At 35.6% G+C, this 23,388-nt stretch overlaps 2 protein-coding genes across 2 annotated transcripts; one reads left to right on the forward strand and one right to left on the reverse strand.

The window, feature by feature from the left end:
• Nucleotides 1–3,376: 3,376 nt before the first annotated feature.
• LOC138327055 (leucine-rich repeat and fibronectin type III domain-containing protein 1-like protein) lies at nucleotides 3,377–4,925 on the reverse strand. Its single transcript, XM_069273046.1, has one exon. The coding sequence runs from the start codon at nucleotides 4,862–4,864 to the stop codon at nucleotides 3,377–3,379; it is 1,488 nt and encodes a 495-aa protein (XP_069129147.1). The 5' UTR covers nucleotides 4,865–4,925.
• Nucleotides 4,926–7,270: 2,345 nt separating this feature from the next.
• Nucleotides 7,271–22,323, forward strand: LOC138327719 (acid-sensing ion channel 4-like). Its single transcript, XM_069274037.1, has 7 exons — nucleotides 7,271–8,730; nucleotides 9,125–9,665; nucleotides 10,506–10,604; nucleotides 11,230–11,389; nucleotides 17,531–17,708; nucleotides 18,821–18,912; nucleotides 20,971–22,323. The coding sequence occupies exons 1-7, from the start codon at nucleotides 8,621–8,623 to the stop codon at nucleotides 21,168–21,170; spliced, it is 1,380 nt and encodes a 459-aa protein (XP_069130138.1). The 5' UTR covers nucleotides 7,271–8,620; the 3' UTR covers nucleotides 21,171–22,323.
• The last annotated feature ends 1,065 nt before the right edge of the window (nucleotides 22,324–23,388 follow it).

Genomic DNA, 23,388 nt, shown 5'->3' on the forward strand with positions numbered 1-23,388 from the left:
TTGATATATTGTGTTTATGAGTGTGAAACCATAGTAAAACTTGTTTTAGATTGCAAGAATGTCTTATGTGTGTCAAGTGTATAGATATACTTTTGCTAAGTGAATACATTTTATTACACGGAAGGATTTCAATAACAATGTTAACTGTTATCACGTATTATCTGCCGTACTTCTCTGTGTCCACAATTGTCTGTGAACGATGTCCGGGTTGGTATCTAAGGGATATAGATCGCGATTAATTTCTGAAGCATTGCCAAAAAGGAGACATGATTCGCAAAGTGTCAATAATCTTCTTCATTCCGGTAAATCCTTTCGATATGTGATTATGAACGCGTGGAATTAGTATACTTATACTTAGTTACATTATTTGATATATCTTAAGCTCTTGATATCTCAATCGCGAGAGACTGGCATTCTTTAAGTGACCCTCTTGAATTTTAAGTTTAAATAAACCAAATGTTAATTTCCCGCCGTCCTCCTAATTACAAAGAGTTATTTCACTATCACTGCGCTAGTTGGACAAACAAAGAAATTATCTTCAATGTTAATATAGATGGCACAGTGCACTTGGTTTTTGATGTAACCTCATGTTTAGTCATCGATACAAATTTTTGTTAGTTATTTTCATCATTCAATAGTGGATTATTCGCCCATGGACTGTCATCTGTCGATCTCAAATTTCATTTTTAGACTTGTTATGGACCCTAGTTGTGCATATTTGGGATTTCGAAGTTTATTACCGGTTTTTCTCAGCTAGTATTGACTACATTTGTCTTAAATCCAATACACTGTTTCCCTTTAGACCCTGGTGGTGCATATTGTAAATTTCGAACAATCAAATTAACACGATGGCCGAAAGATAGCCATCGTGGATTTTGATAGAATGAGTTTGTTACTTTCATTTCTTGAAAAAAGTTAAAGGAATTTCTCTGAAATTCCATATGTAGGTTTCTCTTTGTCCGTACAAATAGATTGTTAATTGTTTTGTACATGAAAAGGAAACGACATGATCGATAAGCCACAGTCATGTTGGATTTTGTTTCCTTCTCAGAAAGTAGGGAAAAGTTTTAGTTTCCTCAAATTAAACTTGTTGGATCCTCTGCATATCCATTTTGGAACAAATCTAAGCATAGTATGGCGGTGATCACATTTAATTTGACAATTGAAGTGTTTCTGCTAAACAAACTTAGTATGTTTAATCTTAATCTATCTTAAGTGACTTTTCGTTTTGTGAATTCAATATTTGGAAGGGATATGGTAAGGGAAAGAAAAAAGAGAAAATATCCCGCTTTCCATTGTCAGACATACATCATTCTTTGGTGGGCTCTAAGATCCCTAAGGTCTCTTGTTTTCATGAAATATTTAATTTTTGTTTCGGACACGTAGTGGGATTATTTACCTGTTTGCAATTTTATCACATAGGCACATGTAAACATCAGAAAGTATAACCGTCAATACGGAGTTGTACAAAAGTCGATACGGAGTTGTGTAACATTCATTTCGGAGTTGTATATTATAACAGTCAATGCCTAGTTGTATAACAGTCAATACGGAGTTGCACACCACTCAATACGGAGTTGTACATTAAAACAGTTAGTCAATACAGAGTTGTACAGCGGTCAATAGGTGCTGTGTAACAGTTATTACGGAGTTATATATTATAACAATAAATATGGAGTTATATAACAGTCGATACGAAGTTGTATTAGAGTCAATGCAGAGTGGACCAATATTTAATGTACCAAAGCGTATCATTTACACAGTTTTAAGGACGCATTTCTCTGAGGTTTCAGTCCCGTTGAAGACTCGTTTCGTCAAAGATCAAAGAAGTTATGCGATTTTCAAATACAATTTATTAATATCTGCAGCAGGTTGCCAGTTGCAAATTTTGTCAAAAGGTTACATTTCTATTCTTAGTAGATTTTATTATTCAGGAATTTAAGAAATGTCCATTTTGCGGCCATTTTGAAAGTGAGTCTTTTTACCATTTTTTTTACTTAAATTGTTATTATTTAAATAACCACTGCCAGCATTTTTAGCTGTATCGAGCTAATTTTTGTTGTTAATCTTTACTAGGTTCGTGATAAATACAATATTGAGCATTACTGTGTGAAATGATAAAGTCTTGTCACTTCTTTTTACTTTTAATGGTAATTTGAATATTTTTACTTTTTACCCTAAAATAATGAAAAATAAATATTCAAATGGGTACAAAAAATAAGCACACTGGCCTCCCATTTTTCTGTCTGATTTTGAAAGTGCAACCTTTTCCCTATTGACATGGTAAATATCTAAAAAAGATTAATACCATGACTATTTCTATAAAGGTTTAAGCTTGACAAAAATGATGCTTTTCATAATCAAAATTAAGGGGTAGGGGTAGCATATATTGTTACTCTGAATCTTATTAATAATAACTGATATATTTTTTAAGATAGACCACTTGAAAATAAATTCTGCAAACATCCATACATATCAAACACCTCTCTGGGAAATTATGCCTTTAATCCCTCGTGAGTATGGTCAAAACTGCAAAATACACATAAAGTCCAAAATTTTGACATTAAATTTCACGATCTAGACTTCTCATCGCTTACGAAATACGAGAAATGTAATAAATAGTATCAGGACTAGAATTTGATTACAGCTAGTTCTGCCATTGTCGTCGTTGATACCGTATATCCGGTTATTTTCGTGTGGATGAATTTGCGAGACGTTTCAGCAAACGTTTCAGGGTAATAATGAGAGAGAGATCATTAACTTGTAACCTTAAAGCATCTACATTACAGGAAAGTATCGTCAAACAACGATAAAAGGATTGTTTATGACGTTATCAATCAATTTTAATGTAATCAAATGTTCGCCATTTCTGTGATTTGTGAAAATGATTTTTTTTCTTCACATAATCTCTTTTTATAAGTTCATGACATAATCATACATATATGCAAAACAGTAAAACAAAACATCAAAGTGACAGTGCCATTTCCTTCCTTATAAAAATCTTATTAAAAGCAGAATTATATGGTAAAAAAATCAAATAAAAAAACTTTTAATGGATTTCTTTATTATGTATACAAGGCATGTACTACAAAACGATTGAAGTTACACACTTTCGCAGAACAAACAGGTAATCTAATTTACACCAGTAGTAGTACTGATTTGCATTCCTAGATCTATATAACTTACTCTGTAATATGATTCTTTGTTCTTCTTTCCATCTCCCATTGACTAATTATTTTATCATACTATTTTCTTCGTTTCATTACTAATAAATCTGAACAATACGGAACCCAGCAATATGGCATTGTCTTGATAACCATATTCACACTATCGCGTCACCTTTAACTAAGCAGTTTTGTGGTAGCTGATAAGGAACTCATTGGCCCGGTTCAGCGATAGCAACAGCAATAAGTATTCCTCCGAATATGCTTGCTATCACTATTCCGACTTTTGTATCGTCAGTTGTTAGGGATGCCAGGGCAGATGTTGATGCATCTCTTGTTGTCTTCATCAAGACTGAGGGTCCTGTCGTCAGACTCTGTGTTGTCGCATAATGTGTCGAAGTTGTGGATGTCATTTTACCTGACGTCGTCGAAGAAATGTTGGAAGCTGTCTCTTTTGTTGTTTCTAATGATGCCATCGCTTTTGTAGGTTGCGTTGTAGACGTTGTTGTCAGAGGCGTAGTAGCTGTCGTCGCTGTCGTCATCGTTGTTGTTGTTGTCGTTGTTGTTTTAGGAGTAACAACAACTCTAAGCTGGTGACTTTTCTGTCCAACTGTATTTCTCACATTTAAACTCCACGTACCTTCATCGGCCTGTGAGACGTTGAAAATTTCTAAAGTTCCCGTTTTTGAAACATAATAATTGGATATGTTTTCATAAGTAAATTCTAAATGTTTTCCGTCGAATCTGGTCCAGGTAACATCCGGATACGGATCTCCCGCCAATTCACACGACATCCGGAGTGGTGCCGTTTCCATCACAACATACGTTTCAGGTGTACATTTTATAATTTCTGGTGGAAGACATTTGAATTCTGCGGCCGACACGAGCAGAATAGGGGCGTGCTTAAGCCGCTCTGGTCCTGCACACACTAAGATATCATTCGCATATTCAGATTCATAAAACTTTTCGGGTTCATGTTTTAACCATCGTAATTCACAGTTACATTGCAAAGGGTTGCCCGACATCTTTACCGTAGTATTCGAATCCTCGTTGAATTTCGGAAACCCTTCTAGAAGATTATTCGATACATCTAAATGCAGTAGGCTTGAAAATACAGTCCAAACATCGAATTCAATTTTCCAAATGTTGTTTCCATGAACATCAAGAACTCGAAGATGTTTCATGTTTGCGAACATACCCGGGAAAAGGCGCACCAAATCCAGTTCGGCTATAAAGAGTTCCTGCAGATTCGAAAGACCATCAAAAGCAGTTTCACTTATTTCACAGTGTGGATTGCCACTGATTTGTAGGGTAATCAAATCTATTAGCCCTGCAAATATTTTGTCATTTATTTTCGGAATGTTATTATGCGACAAATCTAAATACCGTAATGATTTCTGTGATAAAAAGGTATCATCAGCAATAGTGCTAATTTCACAATGAGCCATTTTTAACATGACCATTTCTGGCATAGACTGAAAGTCATTCTTTTGAATAGATGGAATATTATTAGGTATCTTGTATTTCCCAGAAACAAAGAGAATGTTCACATCGCCGCTAAGGTTTGATGGAAATGCTGAGAGTCCCGGGCTACAGTTGACCACCTTTGCTCTTGGGCACGTGCAATCTGTTGGACATTGACATATCCCGCGTGATGCCAAACCAAATAGTACAAGGAAATGAATGAGTTTCATCTCCATATTAATTCTGATCAAACTACTTCTCACTTCAGTGAAATAGGCGTTGAGAATCTGAAGTATGTAATCTCACCACGACGATCACAGAAAAATCGGCATATATATACCTGTTCCAATATGAAGTATGGAAACCAGGAGAAGACAATAAAAAATGTTTTAATAGGAATATTTTTTCTTCTTCTTATATTTGGCATATAAAAGAATTTAAGGTGTGCTACATATTCCTCTCCTCTCCTCTCTAAGTTTTCCACTTTCGATATTTATCGACTTGTGTGAAATTCGTATTCGCAACGAAATTAAACAATTAAGCTTAAACATTGATTTTTAACGTGTACACGTTTAACATAGCTCGGAAGTCGCCGAACTGTTCTGATCTGTACGGGTATTGCCGATGTCTGTCACGTGATGTAACTCAGTTTTCCGATATTACCAGAAAGTTTGAAACGTTGACTGTGGCGGTTCTTTCAAAACGTGTAATATTTTATGCGACATTTACCACTATGTGCTTTTATGGATCTGAACAATCATTGATAAGCATCAATATTCACACATTTTATGTTTCATGACAGTTTGTGATGGTGAAAATTACAAAAAATACTACTTTAACGGCCCACTATCTTTCTGAAACAAAAAAAAATAAAAAAAAGTTTCTTAAATACAATAAAAACATAAGAAAATATATATCGATTGCCAAAATTAAGGTTACAACACCAAACAAAGGCAAAGTTCAAGCTGGTGATAAATGTAGTATTAACGGTAAGCTAAAACAACTTTGCGACTCTTCAAAATTATCAATTTCGTTTTAAATTATCATTTTGAAAATTAAAAGCATTCGATTTAGATGAGTAAATTTGACTCTTTTTACCCCGCCCATAAACACACTCTGCAGTGTAACAGGTTACTATTTAACTGGTATCCACTTTGATTCTAAACAAGTTTTATTTCCAACGGGAAAAAAAGACATCCCAGAAGGATCCGGGCACCCACCATGAAATTATATATGTCAGTCAGTGGAAAGGATCACTTCTTGGCTTTTTTTCTTTATTCCTTCCTTTAAATATTGCATACCGTAAGCAAACTTCACATTAAATCTCCTTGGCAGCAATACACTTCAGTATTCAAATTCAATATGGTCACTGTTCGCCATGCTATGCAGAACTTTAGTATAGGTATTTTCTGAGAAATAGCGGAAACAAACTTCATTGAATTTGGTTTAGTGCTTTTGGAGAAGTCGTATAAATGACGCACGGCGGACGATGAGTCAAAGTTTCCATCTTTTTATCACAAGAAAATAAGCCATTAGAAGAAAATTCGTCTTTACCTTGGCACACGATTAGTTGTGCATGTATTCCTACACTGGGAATTTAATCATGTCGTCTAAATCTTCATGATCAGTTAATAGTAACACACAACGACTGCTAAGCTAATAGTATTTAAGGTATGAGGACAATCATTATTCTTGTTTGATGTGTTTACGAATGCTATATCCTCAATGTACTTGTTTTTCATTGGACGAATTCCTTCCTTACGTAGTACATCAAAAGAGGAGAAAATACATTTTAAATCGAAAACTGTAATATCATCCATTGTTATTTGAGTTATATATCCAACAGACAGATTCTATTTCATGTAACTGTTGAATAATTTACCTGTAGCTATGCACCGCAATTATTGAACAAGGATAGGTAAATTATTGGACAGCTGAAGATAAATGAATGGATGTTTATTATGTTGAACGCATGAAAACATATTTTATGCAGTAGAAGTACATGTAACGAAACTTTCAACCCTAAATTTGAACATATTTTATTGCGTAATTTTATATGCAATTGGATTGGGCACAAGTTTTCCAACCTATATGACGCTCTCTTCCTACAGAATTATAATTAAGTACATGACAAAGAACACAAAAATGGCAAAATTATACATTTTTACAAAATTTTAGACAGAGAGAGAGAGAGAGAGACAGACAGACAGAGACAGAGACAGAGAGAGAGACAGAGACAGAGACAGACAGAGAGAGGGGAAGAGTTTATTTAACATATGGATATAATAACTTAATTTATTGGTATACAGGTATTTGTAATCATTCCCGATGCTGACGACCGAAGTTTTACTAATCGCTGTTCTTGTCTCGCTGCATTACTTAAATATACGGAAAAAAAATTATAACGAAAATGATTTACGTAAGGTAAAGTAGAAACATCTAGGTGTAGATCGCGAAATCAAATGGTAAAAAAGTCATTTGGCATGAAAACGCGAAATTAAGTTGTCGCAAAAATTACTTGCTTTACAGTTTTACAAAGAATATGACTAATACCGAGAATTACCATAACGAAATGACCATAATGTAACGTACAATTATTACTCATTACCACACATTTCACACACACAGCATATACTGCATACAGGGGAGACCGACCTTAAAAGACCCTAACTGTTAATTGGAACCAAACAACCAGTAAGTAATGATTACAAACATGGAACTCTCCTGATTGACTATTGCACTATTAAGCAAGTGCACTACAGTGTATAACTGAAAGGACGTTGTAAGGGACAACTATAAATAGACATTGAATTCATTTACTTAAGCAGGTCTTGGACGCCAAACTTCACTGTCGTTTATCGGTTGTTATGACAACAGTAATGACGATAAGGTTTGGAATTTAAAATTACTGGAAAATATTACTTCCTCAGGGCAGTACACACTGTTCCGTTTTAATAATAACTTTTGGTGTTATGTAAATGAAAAAAGATATTATTTAAGATGGAGACACTTTCTACGAATAAACAAATGTTTCCATTATTTTTAATCACCTGCTTTTGTTGACGAAAAGCTCGGTTTTCTATTGTTCAATCGGACAAAGTGCGGTAAACACTCAAGACTGTGACAAGGGTCACATTTAGGTTTCATTGATTTGTGTGATATTATATATTAATGAGTTAATGATATGCAATTAAAACATTTTCATGAAAGTAGATCTATCCGGTATTGTGTATACTCGTAGTGTTAAAGTTGCTTAGGGGTAATTAAGAATATGAGTTAAACCTGCCAGACGTATTAATTGTTTAGACATGTCAATCACTTGTCCAGCTCTATGGGTAAACAGTTCAGGGTTAACCCCTCCCACTTAATAACTTGTTTGACCAATGGAAATAGTTTTATGCTATATGTTGTCAATTACGTTAATCTTGTATAAATTAGAATGTTTTAGAAAATTATGTTTGATTTCGGATAACAGTACTGACCGTCTCATGTAAAATACTGTAGTTAATTTGGACAACGTATCGTTACCATATTGGATGATTAATTTTACCTATACTGTACTTGAGGACTTTTGTATGTAATGCATATTCTTGAACTTATGTATCGTGGATAATTCCTTGATAATAGAACAGGAAAGACAGCGCTAAATTATCGGAAATAAAAGATTCAGTAACAGAATTTCGGTGTCGTCTCCTCATTGTCATTCGCCCTGTGACAATACAAACGAGTCCTTAGGGATTGGCCTTGGGATGTATGGAAGTTCATCTAAAATCATTTAGCAGAGTGGTTTGATGTGATTGTATCGATATTTAAGCTAACCGTGGTAGATGAATTGACATGCATAGTTGGTATAACAACCTCCATTAATTACGCCGGATTTCATTAATTATTTACACCATATATATCGACGCTATCCATTGCAGTCAACTGTGTTGACGTAATACGGATGTTAGAGGTTAAGTAGAACATACATTCACAAGTAAAGATCCATCATGGACACCCCTGTTGATCATCAGGAAAATTTGGTTGTTGACGATTTTTTATCATCTGCGACAATTCATGGCTTACATAAAGCAGCCGACAACAGAAGCCTTATTCGGAGGTATTTAAAAAATTACATTAACCGTCACCTTTTCGTGTTCCTATGAATGTGAATGATTTTGTTCATCATAAGCTACGTACGTTATTTATAAGGCATAACGTTTTCATGGCCATTCTTTCCAAAAAAGTAATGTCTTCACTCTACATTGTAATTACAAACTATGATGTTCAAGGTAAATCATTACTGGAAATAGTTGTTACCATATCTAAGAAGTAGTATTTTTATTAATTATTATTAAATAACATTCAGATTACTTGGCGTTTGTAACGTCGCTTCTGATTAGCTGGAACAACGGCGTAATGATTCCATTGGGGAAAAAAGGTTACAGATTGCAACATTAAATATATGATTTGTTGTTTATACTACAAATGGTTTTCATTTCTGTTTCTTTCAGATTCGTTTGGATTGTACTACTATTGTTGATGCTTACCAGTTTGTGTATATTCACGTATATAGAACTAAGCATATATTTCCGGTTTGAGACGTCAACTCATACTTATATTTCCGTACGGGGAGAAATGGAATTCCCCGCTGTCACCATATGTAATGCAAACCAAGTTAAAAACAGCATTATTAACTGTTCCGATATGGAATATCTTGTATACCGTCAGAGTGAGCTAAGCAACTCTGTCAATCTCTCGATACCACGTCACACAAATGCTTCGACAATTTCCGGTGACGAAATACTTGAATGTGTGCGTGCGCACTCGCACGATTTGGAAATGTTCCGAATGTGTTACTGGGAGGGACGCCGAGTTGAGTGCAATAGTATATTTGAAGTCAGTCTCACCTCCATGGGAACTTGCTTCACCTTTAACGGTGAGCTGCCACAGAAGAAGTCCCGAATGCACGGTACCTTTGGTGGCCTCAGGGTTGTCCTTGATATACAGCAGCAGCAGTATTTCTTCCCTTCTAAATTACAATCGGGTATAACGGTTAGTACATCTATAATTAGATCAAAGGTTAAAGTTACATAACTTGAAAAATGATGACGATATCATACATATTTGTAAACCAGTTGGTTTTTTTTTTAATTTAGCTAGCGATAAAAAAGAGAATTTGGTCTGGGTCCATGATGAGTCAGTTTGGTCCATTGAGAAATGAATTCGGTTCCCTTGAGGAGTTGTTTGGCCCTATAAGACATTGTTTGGTCACGAGTTGTTTTGGTCTTTTGAAAAGGTTTGGTATTGACTCCGTTGTGCCTTATGGAGTTTGTGGTACGAAAGAAGATGATTCCTTCAGGAGTGTTTTGGTCTCGTGGAACTTTTTTTACTCCCATTTTACCGTGAGGAGTTGTTTTATTCCCGCGAAGAATGAAATCCGAAATGAATTTTTTCATAGTCCCACAGGGAAGTTTTGGCTCTGAATTGTGTTGGCCTTTTGGCCCATTTTAAGAACTTATTTTGGTCCTCGTGTATTGTCATAATAATTGCATAAACATACAAAACGAAGATATATGATATTTACATGTTAAACCATGTGGTGGTTTAGGTGCATTTTCGGTCGCCGTGAACTCGTGAGGACGTCACTTCACTCCTTTTACCATAGTGCAGTGTTATGCAATGATGCGGTATTGTTATTCTCTCCTTTTTTGTTTTGACTTGAAAGGAAAAGCAAAATAGGTGCGACTATAGATGCTAATACATTACCAAGTTCAATATTGTCTTTATTCGAACTTCTAACCTTCGATTAACCTCTGACTACGAATCCATTAAGTGTAAAGATAATTTAAATATTACATGTAATTTTCTGTAAATAGATATTTATCATTGCAGGTCATTTTACACGAACCTGTAGAAACACCACTTCCTGCCATGCGCAGTTTTCTCGTGGGTCCAGGTTTTTCAGCGGAAGCTGTGTTAACAAGAAACAAGGTAAATATCGTGGTATTTCAGATTATATACTACCAACAAAGTACTATCATATCATGGTAATAAACTAAATGGACGCTCTTGACTAACGCATATTATGCGTAACTACCAATTGACCAAATCTACGAAATTTTGAGGGTGCTTTATTTTCGCTATACACGCATTCGCGTGGTTTTTTTTTTCATTGTAATTACACCACCGAAATTCAGTAACGTACACAAGAGAAAAAACAATAGTGTATAGATTCACAAATTACAGGAACGGTAAAACAGAAAATGTAGCCTCCGCGAATACGTCCCTTATAAGAAACCGCGAAAAATTGAGCTCAGGAATTTAAAGTCGTATAAAGTATAAATCATACCCTTTAAATAGTACTTTAACATTAATTGCACTTACTAGTATAAAGGTCTTTAAATATTTTCGATTGTTTATGACGTTTAGAAATTATAACTTGCTGTATACTTAATTGAAGACTAATTATTTGTTGAATAATGCTGATCTTTTCAACTTTAGTTAAGCACTTATTCTATTTCATCATATTCAGATCTACCAATAATTCCCTTCGTTTCACACCGTTAATACTAAAACAAAGGGAATTCTGGTAGATTAGAATGTTTTATCACTACAGAGGGCGTTACTTCCTTCACCGTATAGTTACTGTGTGGAGAAAGAGAGTGATGTAGACAGTCTCCTGAGGTACCCCAAGTATTCCAACACGGCTTGTTTGACGGAATGTATCCAGAACGCTGTCGTGGCTCTCTGTTCCTGTCGACATTACTACATCCGCGGTAAATATTGTTATTTAAGGAAATATGAGTGTACTCTAAAATAAAACGAATAAAATTAAATTGAATACTCCATATGAATACAGTTTATGCATAGTAAATGCACACTATTAACTAGCTGCGATGACGTAGCTCTGAACGACGGACGAAAGATTTCTGAGAGGAACGGAGTGGAGGCAGGGTATGATTATTCGTTCTAACTATTAACAGGTCCCGAGAGACTGTGTGACCACGATGAGCTCATCGACTGCTACAAGGCAAACATAGGCAAGTCCTCCCATTTATAGATATAAAATGTTACATTATAGTGAGGGAGGAGAAATAGGTTCCCATGTACCCCTCTGGCAGTTTTTCGAAACATGTTTTTTTTAGGACCGGTATGATGTCTAGTTTCATTTTATGCTTGTTGCCATTGACAACTAATGTCCCATGGGGGTCATATGGCGGCCATCTTGGATTTCAGGTATCAAAAATTGCCAAAATGACACATTCGCATATATGCGCATAGATAGAGAACCAGACAACATTCAGAGGCAAATAAACACATTTTTTATATGAATGAAACATGCTGAATACGATTAAATCATAATAATGACGTTACGTCTTCTCATTTTTGTGAAATGACGGGAAAACAATGAAATTTTCAGCTTTTTTTCCCTAAAAAATCGATAAATGTCATAATTTTTCACAATAAAAATGATGGACAAACACCTTGTAACAATTTTTGAACCAATCTTGTGTAAACAATGTGTACTATAAAAACATGATCGCATTAATGAAAAGATGGACCCCCCCCCAAATCACCATTGTAGAGAACCAGTCATTGATTCAAATAAACACAAACATGCTGTGTAAACATAATATGTTAGTCTTCTCATTTTGTACTATAAAAAAGATAGATCGTCATATTTTATCACAATGAGGTCACCTTGTAACAGTCATTTCTAAAAAACCTTGTGAGTGAGGATCGCATCATGAGGTCCCCCCCCCCCCCCCCCCCCCATAAAAATTTATCAAAAAATGGCCAAAATGACACATTCGCATATATGCGCATAGATAGAGAACCAGACAACATTGAGAGGCAAATAAACACATTTTTGATATGATTGAAACATGCTGAATACGATTAAATCATAATAATGACGTTACGTCTTCTCATTTTGGTGAAATGACGGGAAAACAATGAAATTTTCAGCTTTTTTCCCTAAAAAATCGATAAATGTCATAATTTACATCACAAGTAAAACAATTGATGGACAAAACACACCTTGAAACAGTCATTTCGAATTGTACTAACCCTTGTGTAAACATATGTGTACTATAAAAAGATAGATCACATCAATGAGGTCGGAAAAAGAGAGGGAACCCCCCCCCCCCCCCCCCCATAAAAAAAATTATCAAAAAATGGCCAAAATGACACATTCGTATATACGCGCATAGATTGAGAACCAGACAACACACAAAGGCAAATAAACAAAATTAATTGGAAAACAAAATCAATAAATTAAAACTCCAAATATTCTGTCAATACACATTGTAACAGTTATTCTGAATTGAACTGACTCCATAATTCAGGCAGTTCCCAATAACCGTAATAATTTATTTCTTTTTAGTGAAAACAACTGGGTTCGAATTATTCTCGTTCAATTTTGGATATACCTCCCCATGAAAAAGGTGTACCATTCTGATGCCTGGTCGCATAAGTTAAAAACTACAAATAATATCTGCTGAGGAGGAACTGTCACAGACCGGGCCGCCACAAAGGGATCCTAGGAAAACAGTCCATTAGAATGAGAGGACAGGGACCGTAGGTAAAAGTCATTGAAAGTAGTCTGACCACGCTAAAAGGCAGCAGACTTGATGTCCTGGAACCATGACCCATTGTGGAGAGCCAAGGAAGCCGCAATGGCTCTAACCTCATGGGTCATATCCTTGCATTTCGCCCCAGATTGATAATTAGACTGCTCATAAGCAATCCTGATCACCTGACATATCCATCTGGAGGTGTACTGGGGGGAGAAATCCTGCTGACCCTGTTTAATGGGCAAGAATAGTACATCGCCCCCTTGTTTTATCAAGGGAAAACCTAAGCGTCCAACTGGGACAAAGCAGTTGATCATGCTACTTCGACTCAATAGAGATTGTGAATAGGGTAACAAATAGAGATTGTGAATAGGGTAACAGAGCTATATCGGGCCCAACGAAGCACGAAAAGTGAATAGATGGATATGGCCTGAGACAAAAGCAAGCAGGAAGTCAAAAGTAAAAACCTTAATGGAGACCGACACCAAAGGCTCTTAAGGAGCCCCTTTCAGTAACGCAAGTGCTAGATTCCACTGTGGAGCTAACTGCCGTACCCTAGGCCTGTCCAGACTGAGCCACCTAATCAAGGCAGACAAAGAGTTGGAAGACCCTAACTCTGCTCTACCATAAGAATACAGTACACTGGAAATAGCAATGCGATAGCCTGCAATAGTACTAGAGGCAAGTTTGCGTTCCCTAAACAAATAGAGGACTGCATCCGCAATCAGCTGAGCAGAGGCCTTGACCTGATCAATCTTCCTGTCGATACACCAATCACAAACGATTTTCCATGACAGACGACAGGTGAGGAAGACTTATTGATCGGGCGATGCGAGCTGACACGTCTTAAGAAAAGCTTGACTGAGCGAGACCTCCTGAGATAGCTTCCACGCTCTTGAATGGATCTTCCGGGACCGCGGCTGGCGCAGGAGAGATTGATTCTGAGTGGAAAAACCAGAGAAATATCCACCAACAGAAACGACAAGAGCTCCGGAAACCAGGATTGTCTCGGTCACAGGGGCGCTATCAGAAGGAGGGGGAAATGATGCTCCCAAAACTTCTATTAGAACCCTGCCCACCAGGTTGAATGAAGGGAATGCATAAGCATGTATCCCCTCCCAATCTAGAGATAGAGCGTTCACAGCCCAAGTCATTTGGTCTGGCACCGGAGAGACACAAGTGGACAATTAGTGGCGAAGTGGCGAAAAGGTCTTTATGAAGTCAGTTCCACATCTACCAAATGCTCTCGAAGATCGGGAAATTTAGCTGCCTTTCTGTCACAACCGGCTTGCGGCGCCTGCAAAGAGTATCAGCCAGAACATTCAATCTGTCTGGAAGATGCTTGACTAAGAGAGTCAACCGCATTTCCTGACATAAGAGAAGAACACCAATGACGAGAGCACAAAGGACGTGGGACTTTGCCACCCACCCTTTCTCTCCAGATACGTTACAACTGTAGAGTTGTCTGTAGTCACACAAACCACCTTGGAATGTAGAATCTTCCGAAAAGCCTGCAGAGCCAACCGAACAGCCTTATCTCCAGCACGTTGATGAGACCTGATCCCCAGACCACTCCCCCGACCGGCAATGGCCGTCGAGGTAAGCCCCCCAACCTGTCATGTCAGCTGTCATCGCTCCAACGATTCCTAGACTCGGTGGAGTATGAGGGAATAGTCGAAATAGATGTGTACATTTTTTTCCTGGAGTGATGAAATCCTACGCCAACCTGCAACAGTTTGATGAAAACCAAAGTAACAGTCGTGATACCGAAACGATTTAGTTTTGTGGTAATGATCTGTGCTATACCATCGTGTCTTCAGTACAAAAAAAAACAAGGACAATAATTTGAACACAGTGGTACGTTTCGTTCTGGCACGAGCCGAAAATTTATGAAAAATTCTGTGTTTCCAGTTGTTCACTAAAACAGAGTGGATTATTACGGTTCTAACCAAGTTCTAGTTGTAATTGGGCCCGCGATGGCCGATTGGTATGATGTCTCGACATATTACTACAAGCCCTCCACCTCTGGGTAGCTTGTTCGAATCTACAGGGGCAGTTGACAGGTATTGACTGCTGGCGGTGTTTTTTCTCCGGGAACTCCGCCTTTCCTCCACCAATAAACCTGGCACATTCTTACATGACCCTGGCTGTTAAAAATGTAATTGTAGTTTGGAACTGTCTGAATCACAGATCAGGAAATATGTAATTTTCATAAATAATTATGAGATTTTTTTCTCTGTGGGTAGTGTTGGGAGGGGGGGTGTCCACGATTCTTCTGCTAAAAACATAAAATCCTTTTAAAATACGCATATGTTTACACAAGGGTAAGTGCATTATAATTTATGACTTTTTAGCCATATTTTGATAATTTTTTATTGGGGGGGTCCCTCTCTTTTTCCAACCTTATTGATGCGATCTATCTTTTTATAGTACACATGTTTACACAAGGGTTAGTGCAATTCGAAATGACTGTTACAATGTGATTTTTTCCCGTCATTTCACAAAAATGAGACGACGTAACGTCATTATTATGATTTAATCGTATTTAGCAAGTTTCAATCATATCAAAAAATGTGTTTATTTGCCTCTGAATGTTGTCTGGTTCTCTATCTATGCGCATATATGCGAATGTGTCATTTTGGCCATTTTTGATACCTGAAATCCAAGATGGCCGCCATATAACCCCCATGGGACATTAGTTGCCAATGGCAACAAGCATAAAATGAAACTAGACATCATACCGGACCTAAAAAACCATGTTTCGAAAAAATGCCAGAGGGGTACATGGGAACCTATTTCTCCTCCCCCACTATTAAGTCTAGATGTCAGTGAACCCATAGTCGCTAATGCTAAGTTACATTTGTCAATCCGCTATGACAACATATCATACATTATAATACACGCCAATACCTCGTAATTAACAACCTGACAACATTATACAGCAGAAGACTATGTAGGATAGCAGTCATCCTCGATACTCCAGGGGTTACTATTACTGACGTTATATCCACCTTGGACTGTACTCATAGTAAAACTGGAGGCAACAGAAGACACAGGTTATTTTATCCTTTGATTCACATCAGATGAATTGTATAACGGTACATTGTGAATAACTGTGTTGCTTTGATGCTATTGAGAAAAAATACACTTAGTTACATGGTATATGGCGAACTAGGTACTAGACCACTTATAATTGACATTAAAATAAAAATGATTAATTATTGGTCAAATACATGCTATCAAAGGAAACTAAATAAGATGTTGTAGTGTAAAGTATGTTATATAATGTTTTTGTTAATGAAACTAGAGTAGTTCAATACTTAACTTTTATACAAAATATTTACACGAATGTGGTCTGATGTATTTATGGAACTCTCAGTTTCATAATTATTTGAATCCAAAATAGCTAATATTGTGTGACCAATTTTTACAAAATGGAATGACATTTTTATTCATCAATTTCAATATGTTATAGACTATACAAATATGAATGTAAATTTGAATAATATTTTGATATATTAAATGATAATGATAGATTTTTTTTGCGTAAATTTAGAAAAAGTAACTATCAATTCAATGTAGAAACTGGTAGATGGATTAATATACTGCGATATCAATGATATTGGTGATGAGTTTCATAATTTATCAAAGTGTCTGTTTTTGACCTTAGATAGAAAATTATGTTAAAGAGTACTACTACACGAAACCAAATATGATTAAATTTTCACATCATATGAAATCTACGAATATCAAAATATTAAAAGATTTATGTAAATTTATCAGTTATGTTTAAAAAGAGTTATATAATTTTTCCTCCATCTATGTTGCATTTGTTGAATATTGTAAATATGTTTCTCTACACAATGTATTTTGTAAAGAGACAAATCATAAAGTTTAAAGTCAGAGGAAGTTCAGAGATGTTGGTCATCACCCCTTCCCCCCCTCTCTCTCTCTCATATACAAAGGAAGTCTCTGCAGGTCTGTAATTGGTCAGTTTTTTCTCATGAACTGCCTTCAGTTTTAATATCAGATAACACCGGTGGATATAACGTCAATGATAGTAACTCATGTAGTATCGAGGATGGATAGAAATACGATTTGGTATGTGCAGTATGAATATTTCACAGCAGTTTTTCTTAATTTTACATCATCAAGACCACATGCTGATACGTATAAAAAAATAAAAATGAAAAAAAAAAATTCTCGTTATAAGTAAAATGTAATTTCATGGTTTCTATTTTACTCTCAAGGTACTTATTTTCTAATTTCGGGAAAAAATAACATTCACCTGGAAGCAAATTAATTACAGACATATATATAATTAGTGTGACGATGTGTTAGATTCAATTGTAGATAATTTAACCCAGCTGTTGGGAATAGTCGAGCGATGTCGGAAATGTCCCGAAATCTGTACTACATATAAATATGACTGGTCCTTATCCTACGCCACATTCGGGTCCAACTTCGTCAACCAAAGACTCCTCAATGCCAGCATTTTCCCAAAGGAATCATATCTTAGGTACTTTTTATTTTGGTTAATTTTTATTTATATTGAAAAAATGTTACTTCTGAAGCTACTGTTTGCAATACTGCAGTCCACCAACCGTAGGCTCCCTTGACCAGTGCTCGAACAAAACACGGATTTTGGCTGTTAAAATTAAAAAAGTAAGCAATGGTTGAAATTTGTGTTATTTTAACTAAGGAGAGACTTATGGTGAATATTTTCAACAAAATTACAGATCACTGTCAAAATGACGGAAATTGCCTAAGAAGGGACCAGTCCTCAAACACCCCTATAAAGATTAAACATTGTATTTATGATAAGTTTTCTACATATTGTGGTCTATTTAGATCTCTATTTCACAAAACAACAAAAATATTTTCTAAATCCACAACCTGTTCATAATCGACAAAAAACAAAGTCAACTATTTCGTGTGTAATACACCGGAAATCATGGATCAACACGCGTTTTAACGGGCGGGATGTGAACCAAAATTGAAAAATTAACATTTTTTTCGTTTCTTAGACCAAAGACATATTGCATATGTTATTTTTCTTTAAGAAGAGATGTTTTGCTATCATTTTAACATAATTGAATATTTTTTAGAATATTTCTAACTTTTCATGCGATGTTGTTTATTTTAGCGATCGTAAATTTTGTGAATTGCCGTTAGAAGTCGTTTGCTTCTGCTCATATTCAAATTACGGAACTGGTAAGAGAACTTTTCTTACTGACAGAAGTAAAGTGTCAACACATACCACAATTATTACGCACCATGAACAAAAGAATGGACTGATTTTAGAAATGAGAAGCGAACAATAAAGTAAGTGCTCGAGCACTGGTCAGGTGGGTCTATACCGACGTTAAACTTCGAGTTCAAAACCAGTAAATTGTATTATTTTATCGTATCATATTTTTTTTGCAAAAATAAAATGATACATTTATACTGTATTATTAATTTATATGTAGTATAATAAGTTATTAAAAGTCATAAAATAAAAGAATTTCATTGTTTTGTAGGAGAAAACGCTTGTTTAATGTTTTTTTTTTTTTTTTTTTGTTTTTTTTTTTCTAATCACTAAATAAAAAACAATCTAAAGCTGATATTGAATTCTATCCTTTCTCCTAGCTCTAACTACGTCGACTTAACGTTATTTTACAACTCCATGTCGGAAATCGTTGTAGAAGACTTACCTGTGAAGATGTTGAACGACATTGTCGGTAAGGCTGATAAATGTTCAAATGACAATATTCAACGACATTGTCGGTAAGGCATATAAATGTTTCAATGACAATTATTCAACTACATTGTCGGTAAGGCATATAAATGTTCAAATGACAATGTTCAACGACATTGTCGGTAAGGCATATAAGTGTTCAAATGACAATATTCACAACACTATCGGTAAGCCATACAAATGTTCAAATGACAATTATTCAACGACATTGTCGGTAAGGCATATAAATGTCCAAATGACAATTATTCAACGACATTGTCGGTAAGGCGTATTAATGTTCAAATGACAATATTCAACGCCATTGTCGGTAAGTCATATAAATGTTTAAATGACAATATTCAACGACATTGTCGGTAAGTCATATAAATGTTCAAATGACAATATTCACAACACTGCCGGTAAGACATATAAATGTTCAAATGACAATTATTCAACGACATTGTCGGTAAGACGAATTAATGTTCACATGACAATATTCAAAGACATTGTCGGTAAGGCATATGAATGTTCAATTGACAATATTCAATGACATTGTCAGTAAGGCTTATAAATGCTCAAATGACAATATTCAACAAAATTGGCGATAAGGCATATGAATGTTCAACGACATTGTTGATAAGAGATTTAAATGTTCAATGAAAGTGCCGATCAGATATATATACGTTCAACGACATTTTCGTTAAGGCATATAAATGTTCAAACGACAATGTTCAACGGCACTGTCGACAAGGTATATGAATGTTCAACGGAATTGTCGATAAGGCATATGAATGTTCAACGACATTGTCGGTAAGGCATATAAATGTTCAAACGACAATGTTCAACGACATTGTCGACAAGGCATATGAATGTTCAACGACATTGTTGGTAAGGCATATAAATGTTCAACAATATTGTCGATAAGACATAAATGTTCAATGACAGTGTCGATAAGACATATGAATGTTCAACGACATTGTTGGTAAGGCATATACATGTTCAATGACAGTGTCGATTAGACATAAATGTTCAACGTCATTGTTGGTAAGGCATATACATGTTCAATGACAGTGTCGATAAGACATATGAATGTTCAACGACATTGTCGCTAAGGCATATAAATATTCAAATGACAGTGTCGATTAGACATATGAATGTTCAACGACATTGTCGCTAAGGCATATAAATGTTCAAATGACAGTGTCGATTAGACATATGAATATTCAACGACATTGTCGATAAGACATATAAATATTTAATGACGGTGTCGATAAGACATATGAATGTTCAACGACATTGTCGCTAAGGCATATGTATGTTCAACGACAGTGTCGATTAGACATATGAATGTTCAACGACATTGTCGCTAAGGCATATAAATGTTTAACGACATTGTCGATAAGGCATATAATGTCAAGACATGTTCAACGACATTGTCGATAAGACATATGAATGTTCAACGACGTGTCGTAAGGCAATAAATTAGACTGTCGCTAACATAAATGTTTAACGACATTGTCGCTAAGATATTAAGACTGTCTAAGCAATGATGTTCAACGACATTGTCGCTAAGGCATATAAATGTTTAACGACATTGTCGCTAAGGCATATAAATGTTAACGACATTGTCGCTAAGGCATATAAATGTTTAACGACATTGTCGCTAAGGCATATGCATGGAGTGATCAATAATAGTTTATTCTTAAAAATAGCAAACGCTGATTAAATTTTAATTTACCTTTTATAACTTCAATATCATCACTTACAAGTAACCTCATGAGTATATTTTTGATGTTCTGGATAAGGTTGGACCTTTGCAGTATGTATGTGGAGGGGGGATGAGGATTCACTCCAGAAAAATACAACGTAACAATGTTTCAATTACTGTATTAATTAATTTCATATATACGTTGTATTCACATTTTGAACGTTATATGATATATCTAGTCAATAATAAGCAATTTACACACACTAAGAACGTTAATAGAAGATTCGTGAATTCTGCTTTTTTTATTTGACGAAATGTATCTTTTTAAAATATCATTTTACGTTTGTATTGTAGGAAACCTTGGAGGCCACATGGGTCTATTTCTGGGAGCGAGCATCCTATCTATAGTAGAGGTGATAGAATTCGCATGTATGTTAGTGGCAAAGCAAAGGAATGGACACAAACTGGACAGGGTTAATATACAGGAGTCGGTATCTGCTAAAGACAGTAACAGCCAAGGTAATGGCAGTGTATTGCATATTGAGAACGCATGACATCAACGCAGTACCGCATATCTATCTTTGTGAACATTCAGCGACTCAAGTCTGGGGCTATTGAGCGGGAGAAATGCTCCTAATTGTATTCGTGTGGAATTATTAAGATTATTAACACTTGTTAGAGACGACCAGGAGAACTGAAAAGCATAGCCCTGTTCCTTGAAGTCGTACAGTTATAAGTCATAGATATGGCCTTAATACCGGATGGTTCAGGCTAGGTATCAGATATACGATGTTGCAATACACGTTATTGGTAGACTTTGAGAGGGTTGGGTTTTATTAGTTTAACGTCCTATCAATAGCTAATTAAGAAAGCTAATTAAACGATAATGTACACGACCTGAATAATTCCACTGTAATAGCAACTGAGAAACAAAGGTAATTTTACTTACCTTAATTGGTAAAAAGACACTCCAGCAGGTTCTTCATATCCATAACCCTCATATCGACATCATTTCATCATCGTCTTCATCTACAGACCTTTTCAGCGTTTGCACAGTCTTCAAACTTATCATTATCTTTTATAATGTAATTATATCAGATTGATGCCAGGAAATACGTCCTCCTGTGAACAACCAATTGACAATTATGAAGACGTATTACCGATATATAGTTACCGTTTTAGATACGATGTGGCACATATATGAAATATCAAGTGCTGGAAATTGTTGATGATTATATTTGTCATACACCATGTATGTCAGTTAATTTGCAGACCTGGCTTTGAAGATCAAGACGTTCGTACGATATCTTATTGCTTTTTAGTTTCATTTTTAATTCTACGCAGTCATGGACCTTGGTTTCCTTTACACTCTTCCCCCTTCAAAGGGCTCCAAAACAATATAATTTATCGGGGACGAAACCAGACCAGATAATTTGCTGATGGAATGTTAAAAAGAACGTCGGGATGGTGTTGGCAATTCCAAATTACAATTGCTCGTTTGAGGAATTTTCCAAAGTATGAGATAATCCTAACGTTTTGGAAAGGATTTGTATAGGCTTTGTCTGTTGTCTAATCCAATTGTTAATACATGTACATTGTACTTTATTATATTTATGATCTATATTATAATTTTGTTTATATTTATTGTATTACCAATAAAATATTTTGAAATGAAATAATCCTAACGTCAAGACACTGCTTGCGTGACGCCTGAAGTTTGTGAATAGAGTGTCCATCAGTCTAGGTATATGCTTTTCAATTCTTTTAATGAAATCTGTGTTTTTGTCTGGGTATGATCGGCCCAAGTACTGTAACGGAGTAAATTTCAGAAAATGTAGGTAGTGGATGGTGCACTTTTGAGACACAGTACATTTTCAATATTTTGTGAAAGCACAAGCGTGAATAACACATTAGAGCTCAAAAGGAACCGAAAAGTCAATTTATAAAAATATAAAGATATGCTTAAACAAAAAAAAGCTAATGGCGGTGACGAATTCATCCCTTTTCTATGTATGGGTATTTTACATTTGTTGCAAGGTATATTTAAACGTAAAATTGGGAGTGTATGCTCGAAACATAATTGTAATCATATCGTACCTTTCAACACTTTGCGACTGCCTTATAGAAATCCTCCATTTCTTTTCTTCTATTCGCAGCAATCCAGAAGTAGCTCCTTTATCTCTTTTGAATCTATAGATTATATCCACATCTAAGGTCTTCACATACCTCTTTTAATTCTGTCTCATTTGTTTCCCTTACAAAAGTTCGTTTTAGGGGAATTCGGCCTGTCTACGCCTGCTGTTTATGCCCATATAATATATATGCTCTTAAAAGATTTGTTTCATCTATCAGCCTCTTTTCGCTTTCAACAGAGAAATACTACACACAAATCTGTCAACCTTCTTGATTCCCATCGACTGTCCTCAAATTTATCGTTCAGAGTACTGTGGTCCAGGTGCAAGTTTGCTGTCCACAAAAAATAAATCCTTCATAGATTTTTCCACCTCTCTAAGTCTGCCACTTCGTTGGAAACAAACAAGTTACCGCTCTACGTTTGCGACGATGAGTGTACTGCTGTTGTCCTAATATAAAGCCTACATAATGCGTTTCCACCTCTCGTAGCTGATGTTAACATATGTATATGGCCTCAAAACTGATCTTGATATTTTACCACTGTCAAGAATATATATGAACTCTTTAACTTCAACAGTCCAATATCTGAAAATCCTCAAAAATTTAGAAGAACATTTTTTCATAATATTCCAGTAAAAC

This window comes from Argopecten irradians, chromosome 7 (assembly GCF_041381155.1).
Source record: "Argopecten irradians isolate NY chromosome 7, Ai_NY, whole genome shotgun sequence".
Taxonomy (NCBI): Eukaryota; Metazoa; Mollusca; class Bivalvia; order Pectinida; family Pectinidae; genus Argopecten; species Argopecten irradians.